At 36.8% G+C, this 16,383-nt stretch overlaps 1 protein-coding gene across 2 annotated transcripts in view; it reads right to left on the reverse strand.

Moving 5' to 3' along the window:
* LOC113094240 (astrotactin-2-like) overlaps positions 1-16,383 on the reverse strand; it is a 500,635-nt gene that overhangs the window by 326,047 nt on the left and 158,205 nt on the right. For both annotated transcript variants that reach the window (XM_026259926.1, XM_026259927.1), the window contains exon 3: positions 5,682-6,081. In XM_026259926.1, coding sequence (XP_026115711.1) covers positions 5,682-6,081 — 400 coding nt within the window. The remainder of the gene's footprint in view (positions 1-5,681; positions 6,082-16,383) is intronic.

Genomic DNA, 16,383 nt, shown 5'->3' on the forward strand with positions numbered 1-16,383 from the left:
TGTGTATGATGAAGTTAATATATATATATATATATATATATATATATATATATATATATATATATATATATATATATATATATATATATATATATATTTGAGATTTAGGGACGCATTTGTATGTATGGTCCTCACCTATTTATTACTCTGAATTAATTGGAATAATAAAGAAAGCTGGAGAGCTGGATCCAATATGGAAGTCCTGGAGCAAGTGTGGGACTGACGCCAGGAAAATGTGCTTCATTATTTATTCAGCCTCTACCTCCTTCTGTTTGTCAGCATCACTCAGATGGATCCTCATCCTTCATCCACAGACATGCGCCAATATCAGCGCCACAGGCTCCAGACTGCAAAAGCCAATTAGACTGTGCTGCACACTTAAATGCAGTAAACAACATATCTTATCCGAAACATTACATTATAGACTATGCATTAACGCAAAAATACAAATGCAATGACTGTTCTCCACTTAATCCAGGTGCACCCGTGGGCAATTAGAGACATGCACAGAACAACATACACTGTACGACAAATCCTGCTTAATTTACAGTAAAATAATAATAATAATAATAAAAAAAATAAAAAGATAAATAACACTGCCAGCTTTACTGCCAGAAAATCACAAAGCTTCAGGAATTATAAGAAAGGACCTGCGAATTGGATATTACGCATGTTTATGATTATGTTAATATTGGCTAGTAATGTGTATATATATATATATATATATATATATATATATATATTGGTACCTTACAATAAATATATAAGCAGTATAACAATACAGGTGGTTAATTAAAATAATATAATTAAAGTGGCCTTTCCAATAAACATATACAGACAGCACAAAGAGGTTAAGCCATAAACATTCATTGCCAAAGAAGCTGGCTGTTCACAGAGTGCGGTATCCAAGCATGTTAACAGAAAGTTGAGTGGAAGAAAAAGATGCACAACCAACCGAGAGAACCACAGCCTTATGAGGATTGTCAAGCAAAATCGATTCAAGAATTTGAGTGAACTTCACAAGGAATGGACTGAGGCTGGGGTCAAGCTATCAAGAGCCACCACATAAATGGCTACAGTTTCTGTATTCCTCTTGTTAAGCCACTCCTCAACCACAGACAATGTCAGAGGCGTCTTACCTGGGCTAAGGAGAAGAAGAACTGGACTGTTGCACAGTGGTCCAAAGTCCTCTTTTCATTTGGAAACCAAGGTGCTAGAGTCTGGAGGAAGGGTGGAGAAGATCATAGCCCAAGTTGTTTGAAGTCCAGTTTTAAGTGTCCACTGTCTGTGATGATTTGGGGTGCAATGTCATCTGCTGGTGTTGGTCCAATGTTTTTTATTTAAAAATCAAAGTCACTGAACCCGTTTACCAAGAAATTTTGGAGCACTTCATGATTTCCTTCTGCTGACCAGCTATTTGAAGATGCTGATTTCATTTTCCAGCAGGATTTGGCACCTGCCCACGCTTCCCAAAGTACCAAAAGTTGGTTAAATGACCATGGTGTTGGTGTGCTTGACTGGCCAGCAAACTCACCAGACCTGAACCTGATAATCTATGGGGTATTGTCAAGAGGAAAATGAGAAACAAGAGACCAAAAACCCAAGAAACCTGGGCTTCCATATCACCTCAGCAGTGCCACAAACTGAGGACCTCCATGCCATGCTGAATTGAGGCAGTAATTAAAGCAAAAGGAGCCCCTACCAAGTACTGAGTACATGTACAGTAAATTAACATACTTTCCAGAAGGCCAACAATTCACTGATGTTTTATTTATTTATTTATTTATTTATTTATTTATTTATTTATTATTATTGGTCTTATGAAATATTCTAATTTGTTGAGATCGTGAATTGGTGGGTTTTCGTCAAATGTGATTCAAAATCGTCACAGTCTCATACTGTGGACTTTAAACATATGGGGTCCATATTCATACTTAAAACCAATATAGAGTTGAAGGCATTACCCCATCAATTTGACCTTTCCACCATTTGTGATCTACTTAACATAAGGCCAGATTTTATGTTTCAAGCACCCACATCAGCTGTAATCAGCCCTCAGTCCTGTTTTTCTTTTTTTTTTTTTTCTTCTTCTTCTTCTTCTTCCCCCAATTACACTAAGGATTCTCTGTTATGAATTACAGTGCATCAAGACCGTAATCACAACTAATGATTAAATAAAATGCAAAACACATTTAATATAACTCGTATGTCTCTGTTACTGACAAATCAAACTGGGTACAATTCTCGGAAGCAGATACATTTATAAACAAGACAAATAATGTTTTGATTTACAGTAATAAATTAATGTTTTGCTTTACCATAAAAAAATATCACTGCAGGCTAGCTATCAAATGTGGCATTCTATATTTACTGAACACAGAGAATATATGGATAAAACAATATCCATATATTATTACATGAATGAACAAACAAACAAACAATAGATCTGGAAAGCACTATTCCAAACCAAAGACAGAACCTGTTAAGTCCATATTGAATATATGTCTTGTAATCGGAAACTTTGGCCTTCTCCTTGGATGGAAGTCTAACCAATTCATCAACTAAGAGTCAATGGCTCTCTCTCTCTGCCTGGTTCTCTCAGTCAATGTCTTACAGTGAATTCAGGTCAATGGCTATACTTAGCCAGCGGTTGGCAGGTGACTTCACATCAACCCCCTAGATATGCTCAAATGTGCCACATCAGTGTCACTTGAAAGAGATGATGGGGGGAAAAAAAATCCAACACAGCTATCATTAGCATGCTCTAACAATGGAGAAAGTACTTTACCAGCACTCTGAAGATAATTTGAACTTTGATTTAATGTACACTGGACAGTTTTGAAACAGGGACTGCTTATGATTATTGGCTACCTTCGTTTCTGGTCTGCATGTTGCTTCAGGGATTAAGATAAAACTTAATCTGTGATGATAAGCAAGGAACGGAACAACTCACAACATAAGCGTGATACTTAGTTCTCATAGCTTTAAAATCTAATAAAATGATTAGTTCTTAAAGGCCCTGATATACTTCAAACAAAGTTTGTTTTCATTCTTCGTTTGGGGGCAAAACGAAGTTCGAAAAGGCTGAGCGATGGTATTCTATTTCTGAGCTTTCCAACAACCCCGCACTGCTGGAGGCAGGGTGTAGATTAATGTAAACGTGTTGCGATGCTCACGCATATCCCCTTAACAAAACAACGATAAAATGAAGAAGTGTAGTCAATCTAGGTGTGACACGGGCCCAAATGGTCTAAATATTATAGACAAAAGAATAATGATTAGCAGCAGTTCACAGTCAAGTTTGCAATACAAAAGAAACTTTCCATTTCTTTTAATTGTGAATGGCTCATAGTCTGAATACTTTAGCATGATGTGGAAAAAAGAAAATAAATATTGGAGTCAGTTTATTACTTTATTTTATTAGTATTTATTTATTTTATTATTATTGCACAGGATTATTATTATTATTATTATTATTATTATTATTATTATTATTATTATTATTATTATTAAAATCCTTAAAATCAAAGGTTTATTATTGTAGGTTCCTGTGGCATTTCATTTATTGTATACCTTTTAAATTGTCTTACTGAAACAACAACAGCAGTATTTAAACAGCAGCACCAGCATTATTTAAAACACATGTATTTGGTACCTGCTACCTTTTATCTTTACTCTTTTCTTTCATTCTTTTCATGGGTTTGGAAAACTTGTCTCGGATGTTTCTCTGTGTTGCCTTTTGCATAACTTTGAATCGTCGACACCAAGCTTCTCTGCAATTTCTTTCTAGGAATTAAATGCTTTCTCTGAATCTTCAAAATCTCTCTACGAGCATTCAAACAGGTGTGGATATATCTGTGGCAGTTCATTTATTCAACACAGTGTGTTTATGTTGCTAGTGACTCGGACTGCCGCCTGACCTCCACTGAATGAGAAACTAACCTGGGAGAAAAAATAACGCATATCAAAGAAGGTGGAGTTCCAGAACACACCCACCGATTGCGTAACAGCTGCGGACCAATGGTATCTCAAAAGTGTTTAGGAGCCAAAACAAACTCCCCCAGAAAGTTTGCTTTGGTCAGCTGTTTCGAGCTACCAAAACAAACTTCATTTCGGCCTGATTTTGTTTGAAATTACATCATATCACTTAATTCTTCAATTTCTTTTGAAGTATCCCTTACGAAAAAGTAGTATACCTCAAGTGCATTTTACTAAGTATACTTAAGTAAAGTTCAAGTATATTTTAAGTATACTTCATGTAGAAAGTATACAAATATCAATGTTCTAGAAGTATACTTGCAAGTGTACTGTTTCAATACTCCTTGGGACTAAATTGGCCCACTTTCTAGTATATAAAAGTATACTTTTAAGTATAACAGTAGCAAACATTGAGTACACTACTAGTTTACCTCTATGTTTTTAGTTTGTAGTACTGCAATCATACTAAAAGTGAACTTATAGTTATACTGGTAGTTTACTAATTAAATACTTTGTACACTTTGAAGTCAGATGATCGTGTTATATGTATTAGTATCTGGTATTTATTTTTTCTTCTCCACTTGTGTATTTTTGGAAATTCTGTGCAGAAGATGTGTACTGGTGCCCTCTATCACAGCGGTCCCCAACCTTGTTAGCACCAAGGACCGGTTTAATATAAGACAATATTTTCACGGACCGGGCATTAAGGTGTGAAGCATAAATACAACAAAATAAAATGATACGACTGGCATAAAAACTGTGGTATATTGTAAATTTAATAATAAACGTGAATCCACTGTGTATTCGTATGCAACTTTATTAGCAGCGTCCTCGTAACATCGCGCCAACATAACATGAATAATATATAATGAGCGAGTACATAATTAATCCATTTTCCAAACCGTGTTTTTGTCTTATCCTTAATCACTATGGTACACCTATAATAAGTGTTTATATGCAGACTATTTTAGTCTGGTTGGGTCGGCAATGCTGCAGAGTAGCACAGTACCTGCGTGACTCGCCATAGATGTAAACAGAGAGAAGTAGCTCCGGCTACAATGTTCTTCCGCTAGACGCGAGCGCCAATAGTTACCGACTGCTGCTTTAATGTAAGTTATTTATTCTTTCTTGTGTGGCCCGGTACCAAATGACGCACGGACCGGTACCGGTCCGCGGCCCGGGGGTTGCGGACCGCTGCTCTATCATATAATAATGAAAACACAGATTCTAGGAGTATAGCTCTAATATATTTAGAATTTTTGTAAGTGTAAGTGAAGTATACTTAAATGACATTTTAAGTATATTTATGAGGAGTACATAAAGCCAATTTCTAAAAGGTCCATAAAAAGTAAACTAAAAGCATACTTTCCTATTTTTTGTTTAGAAGAAGTATACTAATAGCACACTTGAATAAACTTCTTTTGCATAAGGGATATCGGGGCCAGCCTGGTACTCCCAAACCAAATTCCTGAATCTAACCCTAAAATCTTAAAAATTTAATTCCAGAAACCATCATCATGCTTATGTTAAGTCATGTAAAATAAAACCTAAACCTTCTCCTACTCAGGGATAGATCTACAAACAACTACAATTTTAAATGTATCAGATCTAAAAATCTGTCCACTGTCCACATTTATGTCATAAATATACCTTTTGAAACTTATACACAACAGACAGTGCCACAGTAACGACAAAGCACTCACCTCTGTTATCCAAATTGTGTTTGTGGTTGGCCTCTCCCATCCCTTTTCCAAGGCTATCCACACTGTGTGTCCCCTGGCTGCACAAGTCATCTTCTAGATGTGCTTTCCCATCTAGCAGATGTCCAGGCTGCTCGTCCTCTTCACAGTCGCAGTCGTCAAGGATGGGTGTCTCACGGATAGGCATACCGATGACGGAGCTGTGTTGAAGGGGTCTGGCCCCACGGAAGCTGTCCCTGCTCTGTGGAGGGCCCAGAAGAACAGAGGGTATGTAGTGAATCTCATGTGTGGCCTCAGTGCTTGCACTCTTCTGAGGGGCACGACGGCGCCTGCACCAGCGCTGACGGGTGTAGAGTACCAGCGTGAAGAGTAGGATAAGTAATAGAAGAGCAATCAGACCACCCTGGAAGAGAAAGGACGAGAGAGAAACATCAGAATTCCAACTTTTCCCACCAAGAACTATTCTAAAATGACAACCATGAACTATCTGCTCAAGACTCTATGCGGAGAAACCAATCTAAAAATTGATGGGAGCATTCAAGGAGGCTGTAGGACAGGGGTGACTAATCCTGCTCCTAGAGGACCCCATCCCGGTTTCAAAGATATGGCTAGTCCCAGACTAAAATGCATGTTTGAGCAGTCTCAACTGAAAATATATTGGTCTGACATGTCTTAAAAGGGTCCTATTATGCTCTTTTACAATGTCTTGAATGTTTTTTGGTGGTGTACTAGACCATGATCATATGCTTGGTGGTTCTTTTTTTTTTTTTTTTTTTTTTTTACATAATTTAAATTATTACAATACCTTTCATCCCATCCTGGCTCAAATGGCTCAATTAGTTCCAGATTTGATGAAGGCCTGCCTTTCGAAAAAAAATTAAATGTGATGTGATTGGATAGCTGGCCCAGGGCGTTGTGATTGGTGAACAGCTTAGACGGTGTTTCAGTACTGCCCCACCCCTTGAAAAAGCAGCAAGTTACTCTGTCTGCTCCAGTTTTATTAAGGATGACGTAAATTAAAAAAATTCAGTTTGATACGGATTAAGACCCAGACAATATTGAACAAGAGGATTGCGCAGAAACTTTGCATGCACGGATATTGCAAGACATATTCGATCAGTAGGGGTATTGTTGTTGTTCTTTTTTTTATTATTATTATTATTATTTTTTTGGCTAAATCACATTTCAGATGTCAACAACCGCTTAAAAAAAATAATTTACTATGTACAGATAAGTGCATATGTATTTTTATTATTATTATTGTTATTTAATTCTAACATTAAAACATGAATTGCAGTGAAACTGTCCATTATCCCAGGCGGCATATACAGTACAGTATATGAAGTGAAGTGAAAGTGACATTCAACCAAGTATGGTGACCCATACTCAGAATTTGTGCTCTGCATTTAACCCATCCGAAGTGCACACACACAGAGCAGTGAACACACACACACTGTGAACACACACCCAGAGCAGTGGGCAGCCATTTATGCTGCGGCGCCCGGGGAGCAGTACATGCACTCCCCCCACCCACAATTCCTGCCGGCCCGGGACTCAAACTCACAACCTTTCGATTGGGAGTCCGACTCTCTAACCATTAGGCCACGACTTCCCCCGATATATGCAAACTCATTCTCTTCCAGCCGGAGGCACAGTTGGAATAGTAGAGATCAAGGTTTCCTCAGTAACCGCTTTACACAAAACCACTTTGCTCAGCTCAAAAAATATAAAAAAATAAAAATAAAAAAATAAAATAAATAAATAAATAAATAAATAAATAAATAAATAAATAAATAAATAATAATAATAATAATAATAATAATAATAATAATAATAATAAACTGCTTTATCAGACATTACATGTAAGATTAAATTAAATAATTTTTCTGAAGACAGTCGGTTTCCTTCAGAAATAAAGTGATATAAAAACACCCACACTCAATGTATGGGAAACACTGTAGTCTCATAATTGAAATGTTAATTCCGCAGATTACATCATTGTCCAGCATAGCATACTATCAGCAATTTATTATAAAAACGTTTTCATAATTGTAACATATCCTCCCCCACCCTCCAACCATTAGAATTTCCGTAGACGGGAATTATTTTAATGAAAACAGAGGTTGTAGTCCAAACAAGCTCTTTGTTGTAGTTCTTGAAAAGGGATTTTTTTTTTTTTTACAAATTATCTCTCTTTTGGAGTGGACTTGTAAGTTTGAAGATCTTTTTTATGCCCAAACATACACACTACACACTGACTAAAATTCAAAAAACTGAAAAAGCATAATAGGGCCCCTTTAAAATATGTCAGGGCCATTATTCTGTCTTAAGATCCACAACTGTAATATTTTGTATAATTTTTATAAAAGCTGCTTAAATATCTTAATTTAACTATGATCCAGTCCTGGCTTAAGGTAAGCCCTGTCTATGAAACTGGGCCCTAGAGTTTATCTCCAACCTGTCCCAACACACTTGCCAGGAAGTTTCTAGAAATCCAGAAAATCTTAATTTGCTGGTTCCGATATGTAATTGGGTTAGAAATAAAATCTGAAGGATAGTGGTCACCAGGATTTCCCATAAAGCAGGTGCTCCTAAATCAAATCATTTTTTTTTTTTTTTTTTTTGGAGCTGGAATAATACTAATGATCCAACCCTAACTCAACCCAAACCCTAACCATTAATTAACTCTGAAATCAGAGGCCACATATACACATATATAGATTGACAAGAATGCTGTTGAAGTCCTATTCCATGGTTTCCAAACTTTTTTTCTGTAGGGTCACTATCCAACAGAGTTTAGCTACAAAACCAATTCAACATATCTAAATCTCTGTGTTGCTAGGCTTGTTCGGAGTTTGACACCAACGCACCACAAGAGCGAATGGAGAGCAGACAACTCTTTTTTTCTTTTGAATTGGATTTAAACTCAAGACATTGGTCCTCCAGGAGCAGAACAGAGCACCCACAAATAAGAAGACGGGTTTCCAAACGTGCTACTGAATGACCGCTGTCCTGTAGAGTTTAGCAGTAAGCTGCACAAACACACTAGCCTGGAACTTTTTTAAACCTTGATTATCTGGTTCAAATTTGTTTAATTAGGATTAGGCAGGACAATGATACTTCAAGATCAGTATTGGACATCCTGAACAAGGATGCTGATCTGTGACAATGTCCTACTTGATCAACTTGTTGATCTTCATGCTAGTCCTTACTGTAGAATACATGTTGCTATTACCTGGACCAGCCTGATATTCATTTATCTAATTTTGTCAGATTATAGTGATTTGACATGTGAAAGTTAATAAAATTTCGGAGGAGTTGGTATTTTCCCATGCATGTAATTAGGAGCTGTACTAGACTGATTAGTATTTGCCGTTGGCCATCAATTGAACTGTCATGCTTTAGCGGGGCTAAGTCTTTCTTGATAGGTAAGCATGATGCACAGAATGAAGAATGTATTTGGCAAGATACAGTAAAACATGATGCATGGCCACATACTTCAAACATTGTCTTGTAAGGAGCAACTGAGCTTTGCTTGTTACTTCTCCAGCTCGAGTGTCTGGCCTAAAGGTGCAATACATATAAAACAGCTGAAGATTCACTGCTGCATGGTTTGTCTCATTTCATGAGGTGCCAGGGACATCAAAAATGTCCTCTCTCTTGGGTCGTTTGTATGTAATACTCTTAAATCTAAAATATAAAACATAACAAATTGTGTTAAAAAAAGAGTGATGCTGAGCTAACAGATAAAGCCAGAGCCTTCAGGAGTAAAAACAAAAAAAAAAAAAAAAAGAAGAAGAAGATATCACAGAGATCTCATATGAGATTTTTCTTTCCTATGAGATTGTGCACTGCGTTAATTCAAGTTAAATCAACTATGTGAACCGCACAGCATACTGCATCAAAGCAGAAGAAGAAAACGAGGATCAGAAGCTGACCTACTCAACATGAATATTCAGCAACTGCTTATCAATTGTTTTGATATAATACTCGCCTGCACATTTCATGCTGGATTTAATCACAGATACATCACAGTCACAATTATTGCAGGAAGTGACATCAATGACTAAAAACTTCTGAACACACACACCAGTCTCACAGCTACTGCAAATGGCATACAAAGGCTATTTTTTTTTACCTTCTATATTCTTCCCTGTAGTACTATATAAAATGACTACAGTGATGTTATTAATCTCAGAATTTTTAAATTCCATCTTCATGAGGAAAAACAAACCCCTCTCAAATTACAGCTCATGCACTGCCGGCTGTCCATAAATCATAGCGCTGCAGATGGGCATTTTCGATGGGAACAATGCAGCCCCAACCAAATATGTTCATTAATCTCCAGCAGGAGCTCAGCCACTGAAAGTAGACATCCCTTAAAGTTAAATTTAGAAAAATGAGAGAGGCTAAGTCATTCTTTAAACTTTCAAGCACTCTTGGGAGTCTCTGTGCACACTGTCTGTTGTCTTAAGATGGAATACTATAGGGCAGGTTGGCAAATGTTATGAATGAAAATGGAAATACTACACCAGATAAAAAAAAAAAAAGTCAAGCTGTGCAGGAAAAAATGTTTTCTTTCTCTCTCTCTCTCTCTCTCTCTCTCTCTCTTTAATGCCATGGATAATGGCAGAATAATAGAAAATGTACTATTAAATTTGCTTAATATTGAAGATCAAATTGGATGGCTTTTTATTATAAGTGTTATTCTGTGAAGTACATTGGAATACTATGAAAAATCATGAAATATCACAATAAAATATTCTTCATAAAAGTTAAGACTCGTCCATGCCTTCCTAAAACGTCTCATTTAAACATGCCCCACTTGTCCAGGTCACTGTGTGGGAAGCTTTGCATAACACCGCCCAAATGTTTACACAAAGAAAGAAGGCTTAACTTTGATTCTCGCTGTAGTATTGATGCTGCTGCCGCCATGTCATGGAGACACTGTTTCATTGAAAAGGTGAAACTACTTTATTTGGTCTTCCAAAAGATGACACAACTAGACGTATGTGATTAAGTTGCTTACAACACTGTTCCAGAACAGTTCAACACAATATTCTGATGTGTGCAGCACATTTTACAGAGGACTGTTACCTGAACTTGGGAAGGCTAAGTTTCTATAAAGTGGGGAAATCCAACTTTGAAAGGATAGTCTGGCGCCTCTGACTCAGTATGGAAGGTTAAGGTTTTTTTTTGTTTTTTTTTGTTTTTGCCACTGATGATTCAAACGTAAGTTTTGAGCAGTGTAGAGTAGCACTTGTTGTATGTTGGTTCCCTGATCACAAATGCAGACATTGTTTTATGCAGTGTTGGGGAAAGTAACTTTTAAAAGTAATGCATTACAATATTACGTTACTTAGTTACTTTTTATGGAAAGTAATGCATTACGTTACTTTTGCGTTACTTTTTAAATATGAACAGGGCTTGATTGTTTTTTTTTTTTATATTAGAAGTTCTATTTATAGCAAATGTAAAAGCCCTTTCACACCAAAAAGTGTAAAGAATAAACCTCAGGCTGAAGGAAAAGTAAATTCACGTCTGTACAGTAGCACACAGGAGAAGAAGATTCAACACTCTTCAGCAATAAAAAAAAAAAAACAATGAAGCACAATTGTTAGTTTATCTAAAGTAATTTTTGCTTATTAGTATGGTTGAACTGGATCATCAAAGGACAGCAGCAAAGTTAATAAAATGGGATTAGATACATTTGTGTTATTTAACATTTAATTATTGCAGGTTTGTGTCATATTTTAAGTTTGTATTTCACTGTTTTAATTCATTTTGATGAATACTAACTCTAAATTCTTTTGTGAGTAGGATGAATTAATACACATTCACATTTAGTCTAGAACTACATCATGTTCACAAAGTGCACACAACGCCTCTGTACTTCTGATTTCTCTCAGTATGGGGACTGGAGACTTGTCAGTCAATAAATGGAAAAAAAATGAAACTGGCGTTACTTTTTTGAAAAAGTAACTCAGATATTTTCTTGTAAATTAAAAAGTAATGCGTTACTTTACTAGTTACTTGAAAAAAGTAATCTGATTACGTAACTCGAGTTACTTGTAATGCGTTACCCCCAACACTGGTTTTATGTTTATGATATGCAATGCAACATGTAAAAAGACAGTATAAGTCATTAAAATCAGTAATTATGTCCCCACTGGATGCAACGAATGTCTAGTTTGTAATGTTTTATTGTTTTTGTCTCATTGCGCCGGGACACGGCATCACAGTCTGGTAAGGGGCTTATCATTTCCAACACATGCTTGAGGTATTTGGCCAATCACAACACACTGGATAGCTGGCACATTTCATAAATAAAGGGCTTAGAGGAGCAACAATAATGTACAGTATGTGGAAAATAATGTTATTTTTTATTATTTTTTTTTTACCTTAAACTGCATAAATCCATTGCATTACACCAAATGCACAAAATAATGTTCTTATTAGCAACATCATACAAACCCTTGAGAACTCTGAAAAATAACAGAATATGAAAAGAATGTAGGCATGTTATTATAATATTTATTCTCTTACAGTTCAAATGCACTATATTTTCAAAAACATCCTTTTAAACCCAGCCTCTAAAGTCAGGTGTACAAAACAATTTCCTGTCTGGTGAATAATGAAGGTGCTCCAAAACCTTTTCATAACACTCTAGCAACCACCCAGAATAGCAACAAAATAATAATTCACTACAAATTAGCAAACATGTATTGACATACTGAAAACCATTTAGACACATTAGCCTTGTGGCAGTAGCAAGCGACACTCCCTAAATCTAGTTCTCATTACATTTTAATGATGAGACATTTACCAGAGGAAAGTGTCTCACAGCGGAGCAGATAAACTAAATCACACCTCAAGCAACACCGACGGCCAGTGAAAATAATGCCCATCGTCTGTTCACCAGGTGATCACAGCAGAGAAAGCCATGCCTTTAGGACAAACTCTGGGATAAAAACAAAAACAAAAAAACAACACAACACAGACGATCCTCACCCAGCACCTGCCTCACTCTGTTCCCACCATCTGTGCTCAGGAAAACAAATCCCAGAGCTGGCAAAGTCGACGTCAACATCAGAAGCACAGACTACATTTATCTCTGTGGCAAAAATCACATGGAACGTACACAGACACAAAACAAATTCCGCATAAGTAAAAAGGGCATGTATTGTAAGTTTATAATATGATGAACACATACTAGAGTATTCAAGAGGAAGTTGCATGCTTTGAGCAGAGGGCAATCCCAGAATGCACTGCAGCAAAATTATAATTAAATAAGACACTTGATGCCTACATTTTTTTGTTTTAATGCTTATTAAAATATTGCAGCGTCAGTTTAGCAACATGCTAACAACAAACTCTGTTGAAATCAACCCAAAATAATTCACTCAATTTCCTATGAATGGTACAAACTGCAATGCACAGTATGACAGGTCTAGCAATGCAAGTCTCACCATCTAAATGGAAGAGTCAACTGATAAAGTGTTTGCATAGGTGCAGCTGCTTTTAGGTACTCTAGATTCAATTGAAATCTGAGACCCGTGACTGCAACAGCACATGCACATTTGTAGGAAAAGTTTAACTATTCAATTGTAAGCAACAGCATTTAAGCAGAAGTTCATGTCTATATTTATTGCTGATTTAAAAAAGTTATTTAAATTTGAGTTTGGCAAGCAGTTTTTGAGACTGCAATATACGTCCATACGTGTAGAAAGGAGTTTGCCCTGCATGCACAAAATAGAGGCCAGAGGCTTACAAATATGAAAGAACCTTGAAAGGGACTATGGTTGAATCTCCTGTGCACAATGCGTGCAAATCTGTCATTTTTGGATAGCTGTGAACTGATCAGGGAGGCTAGTTATAAGCTAGATTTATTTTTATTTTTTTCTGGCAGGGATGAGGTTCCATTTTGATAAGGTTACTGCAACAGAAAGCAGCTGACTAGGTTTTGGAACAGAGTTAAGCATAGAAAGATACATGCAGACGCTCTGGCATCTGTTCAGTCTGGAACTCCTGGGTTTTGGGATGTGGGAAGATGGGAAGCTCTGTTACCAACAGGGATCTCAGGGTGTCTTTGACATGCGAGCGGACTTATTAGAGTCAGACTGGACGCCTGCACCCAGAGCTGCATGCTGCCGATTCTTCGCACAGTATGATGTTCAAGTGCCATGTTCCTAGGTCAACATATTTTGTTGACCCTGGAACAACATTTTACACCAAAAATATATTCCTGACCATATCCCAACAACCTAAACCTAACCCTAACCATGAGTAATCCCTAAAATCTGAGGAAATTATCGATGAATGACACTGATGTACAAGCAACAAACAGTGATTTTAAGCATAAACTTCACAAAATCTATAAACTGGCTCTTCAAATCTGATTGGTTAATCACAATGTTGTTCCAGGGACAACAAAGATGTTGTCCCAGGAAAATATCTCACTTGGTAAAATCAGGTTCTGCTATTTGATGCATCATTGTTCAGAATTAAATCACATATCAACTTCAATCTTAAAATGTTATCCGGCTTGATGTGAAATTCTAAATTAAACCTTGAGCTCATATGAATAAGTCCGAAATTAGACCGAAAGAAGATTCTGGATTCCAATTTGTTCCTCTGACCTGATTACATTTAGCTGGAGAAAATTGAGTAAGAATCTTCCATACGGGTGTCACCGTGGCCTTTAATAATGACTCAGGCTGTGCGTCCACCCCCTCTCAACACACACAGAGCACAATATGTCCAGTTGATCTGTTCACCCTCCTCTCCACCCCTCTCTCTATGGCTGTCTGTTCCTCCTGGCTTTTCCTCCTAGATTTGTCCAGCAATTTGGCTGTCCCTTGGACTTACGCCGGGTATTAGCAAAGAGTTAGTGAGAGTCGTCCTGAATGCACAGCACCCAGAGACATGGACATCATTCCAACAGACATGACCTCATTACACACACTGGACAACAGGGAGGGACAAACTAAGTGAGCGTTAAAGGCTCAAGTTCACTACTTGCAGAAATCAAGTTCATAATTAATGAAGTGATTTAATTCCCTTAATGCAGGCAAGTTTACGGTAACAACACATTTAAAAATAAAAAAAAAGAACTGCTGTTGGAATATATGGAGATGCTCTGCAGTAATTTAAGATCATGAGTCACATGCATTGGACAGAGATTTCCGGGTATAGGATATTCCGGGTGACGAATTATCAAGGACTCTGGAGATTGCTGACTGTATCATGATGATGTCACATATTTGCTGATCATTTAATGAAAGATTTAGTAGTCCTCTAGATAGAGTTAGCATCACTATTCTTTGTGCACTTTAAATACCAACACCATAATGGTGTTAGACACTGTGCTGCTATTAAAGGGATAATTCATCCAAAAATTACTAATTACTAATTACACAAATTAACATATTTTTTTATTAAATCTGAGAAGTTTCTGATCCTGCATGCACAGCAATGAAACTACAACGTTCTAGGTCCAGAAACACAGCCAATACAGTTGAAATAGAATTGTTTAGAATTGTGAATAATTGTTTAATAAATTATTGTTTGTTGTTGTTTTCTTTGTGCACAAAATGTGTTCTCTTAGCTTCATAAATTACAGCTGAGCTACTAATGTCACACTGACTATTTTAACCATGACCTGTCATGGTGTCTGGTCTATGTTTCCCTGGGTGTCCACTAGTGGTCTCACTTCCCCATAGGCACCTCACCGCAGGCACTACATTTCCCACAAAGCCTTGTCCCTTCATCACGGCAATTGCAAACCTGTTAATTGCACTCAGCTGTCTACACTTTGATTGTCATTATCCTGTCTATTTAACCTGTCTGTTTTCTCTCTGTGTCATGGAGTCCTTATTTTCCGTCACCTGGTTTGCTCGCGTTCCTTGTGTTTCAAGTTTCAAGTTTCTTGTTCCTGTTTGTTTGTTTCTGGACTAATTTTTGGTTATGACCCCCTGCTTGTTTTGATTCTGAATTTTGGATTACCCAATAAACACACACTGCTCTTGGATCTCTCGTCTCCTGTGTCCTGATCGTTACATGACCTTCCTACTTTACTGGGTCTTGACTGATTTCTGTAAAGGGCAGGAGTATGAGGATTCTCACGTTTATTTAGCGAAATGCTGCACCATTATGATTAATTAATTAATTATTACTACAGTCTTCATATGTGAGTGCATGCCATTTTATAACTCTCCACAAAACATTATTAATTTATTAGGCCTTGTTCTGAGACTGAGATTTTATTATTATTTTTATTTTTTTTACTGAAGAGCCAACTACTGTTAATAAATAGAGCTTATTTTAATGAGATACATATTTTAAAAATCGCTACACCAAAACAAAACAGGTGTAAAGTTAATACCCAGGTTAAATTCTGGCATGAGAGTGAATAAACATTAATACACAGGCACTCCAATGAATTCTGGCGGGAATGTGGTTGATCATTGGTCATCGATCATTAGTCTTTCCTCTCATATGGATGCTCAATCTAACCTGCCCCCTCTTAGTTCGTTAAGGGAGATTGGCTAAATCTGAACAATTAAATCAATTCTTACTCACACTCCAATAACTTCATCTGACGGTAATCATCATTCATTTTTGACTGGAAATGAAACTGAATCTCAATTTGTAATGCCAGATGACACTCCAGGCATAAGAACAAAGAGCCTTTTAATATTCATGG

Source organism: Carassius auratus, unplaced genomic scaffold (assembly GCF_003368295.1).
Source record: "Carassius auratus strain Wakin unplaced genomic scaffold, ASM336829v1 scaf_tig00215316, whole genome shotgun sequence".
In the NCBI taxonomy this organism is placed as follows: domain Eukaryota; kingdom Metazoa; phylum Chordata; class Actinopteri; order Cypriniformes; family Cyprinidae; genus Carassius; species Carassius auratus.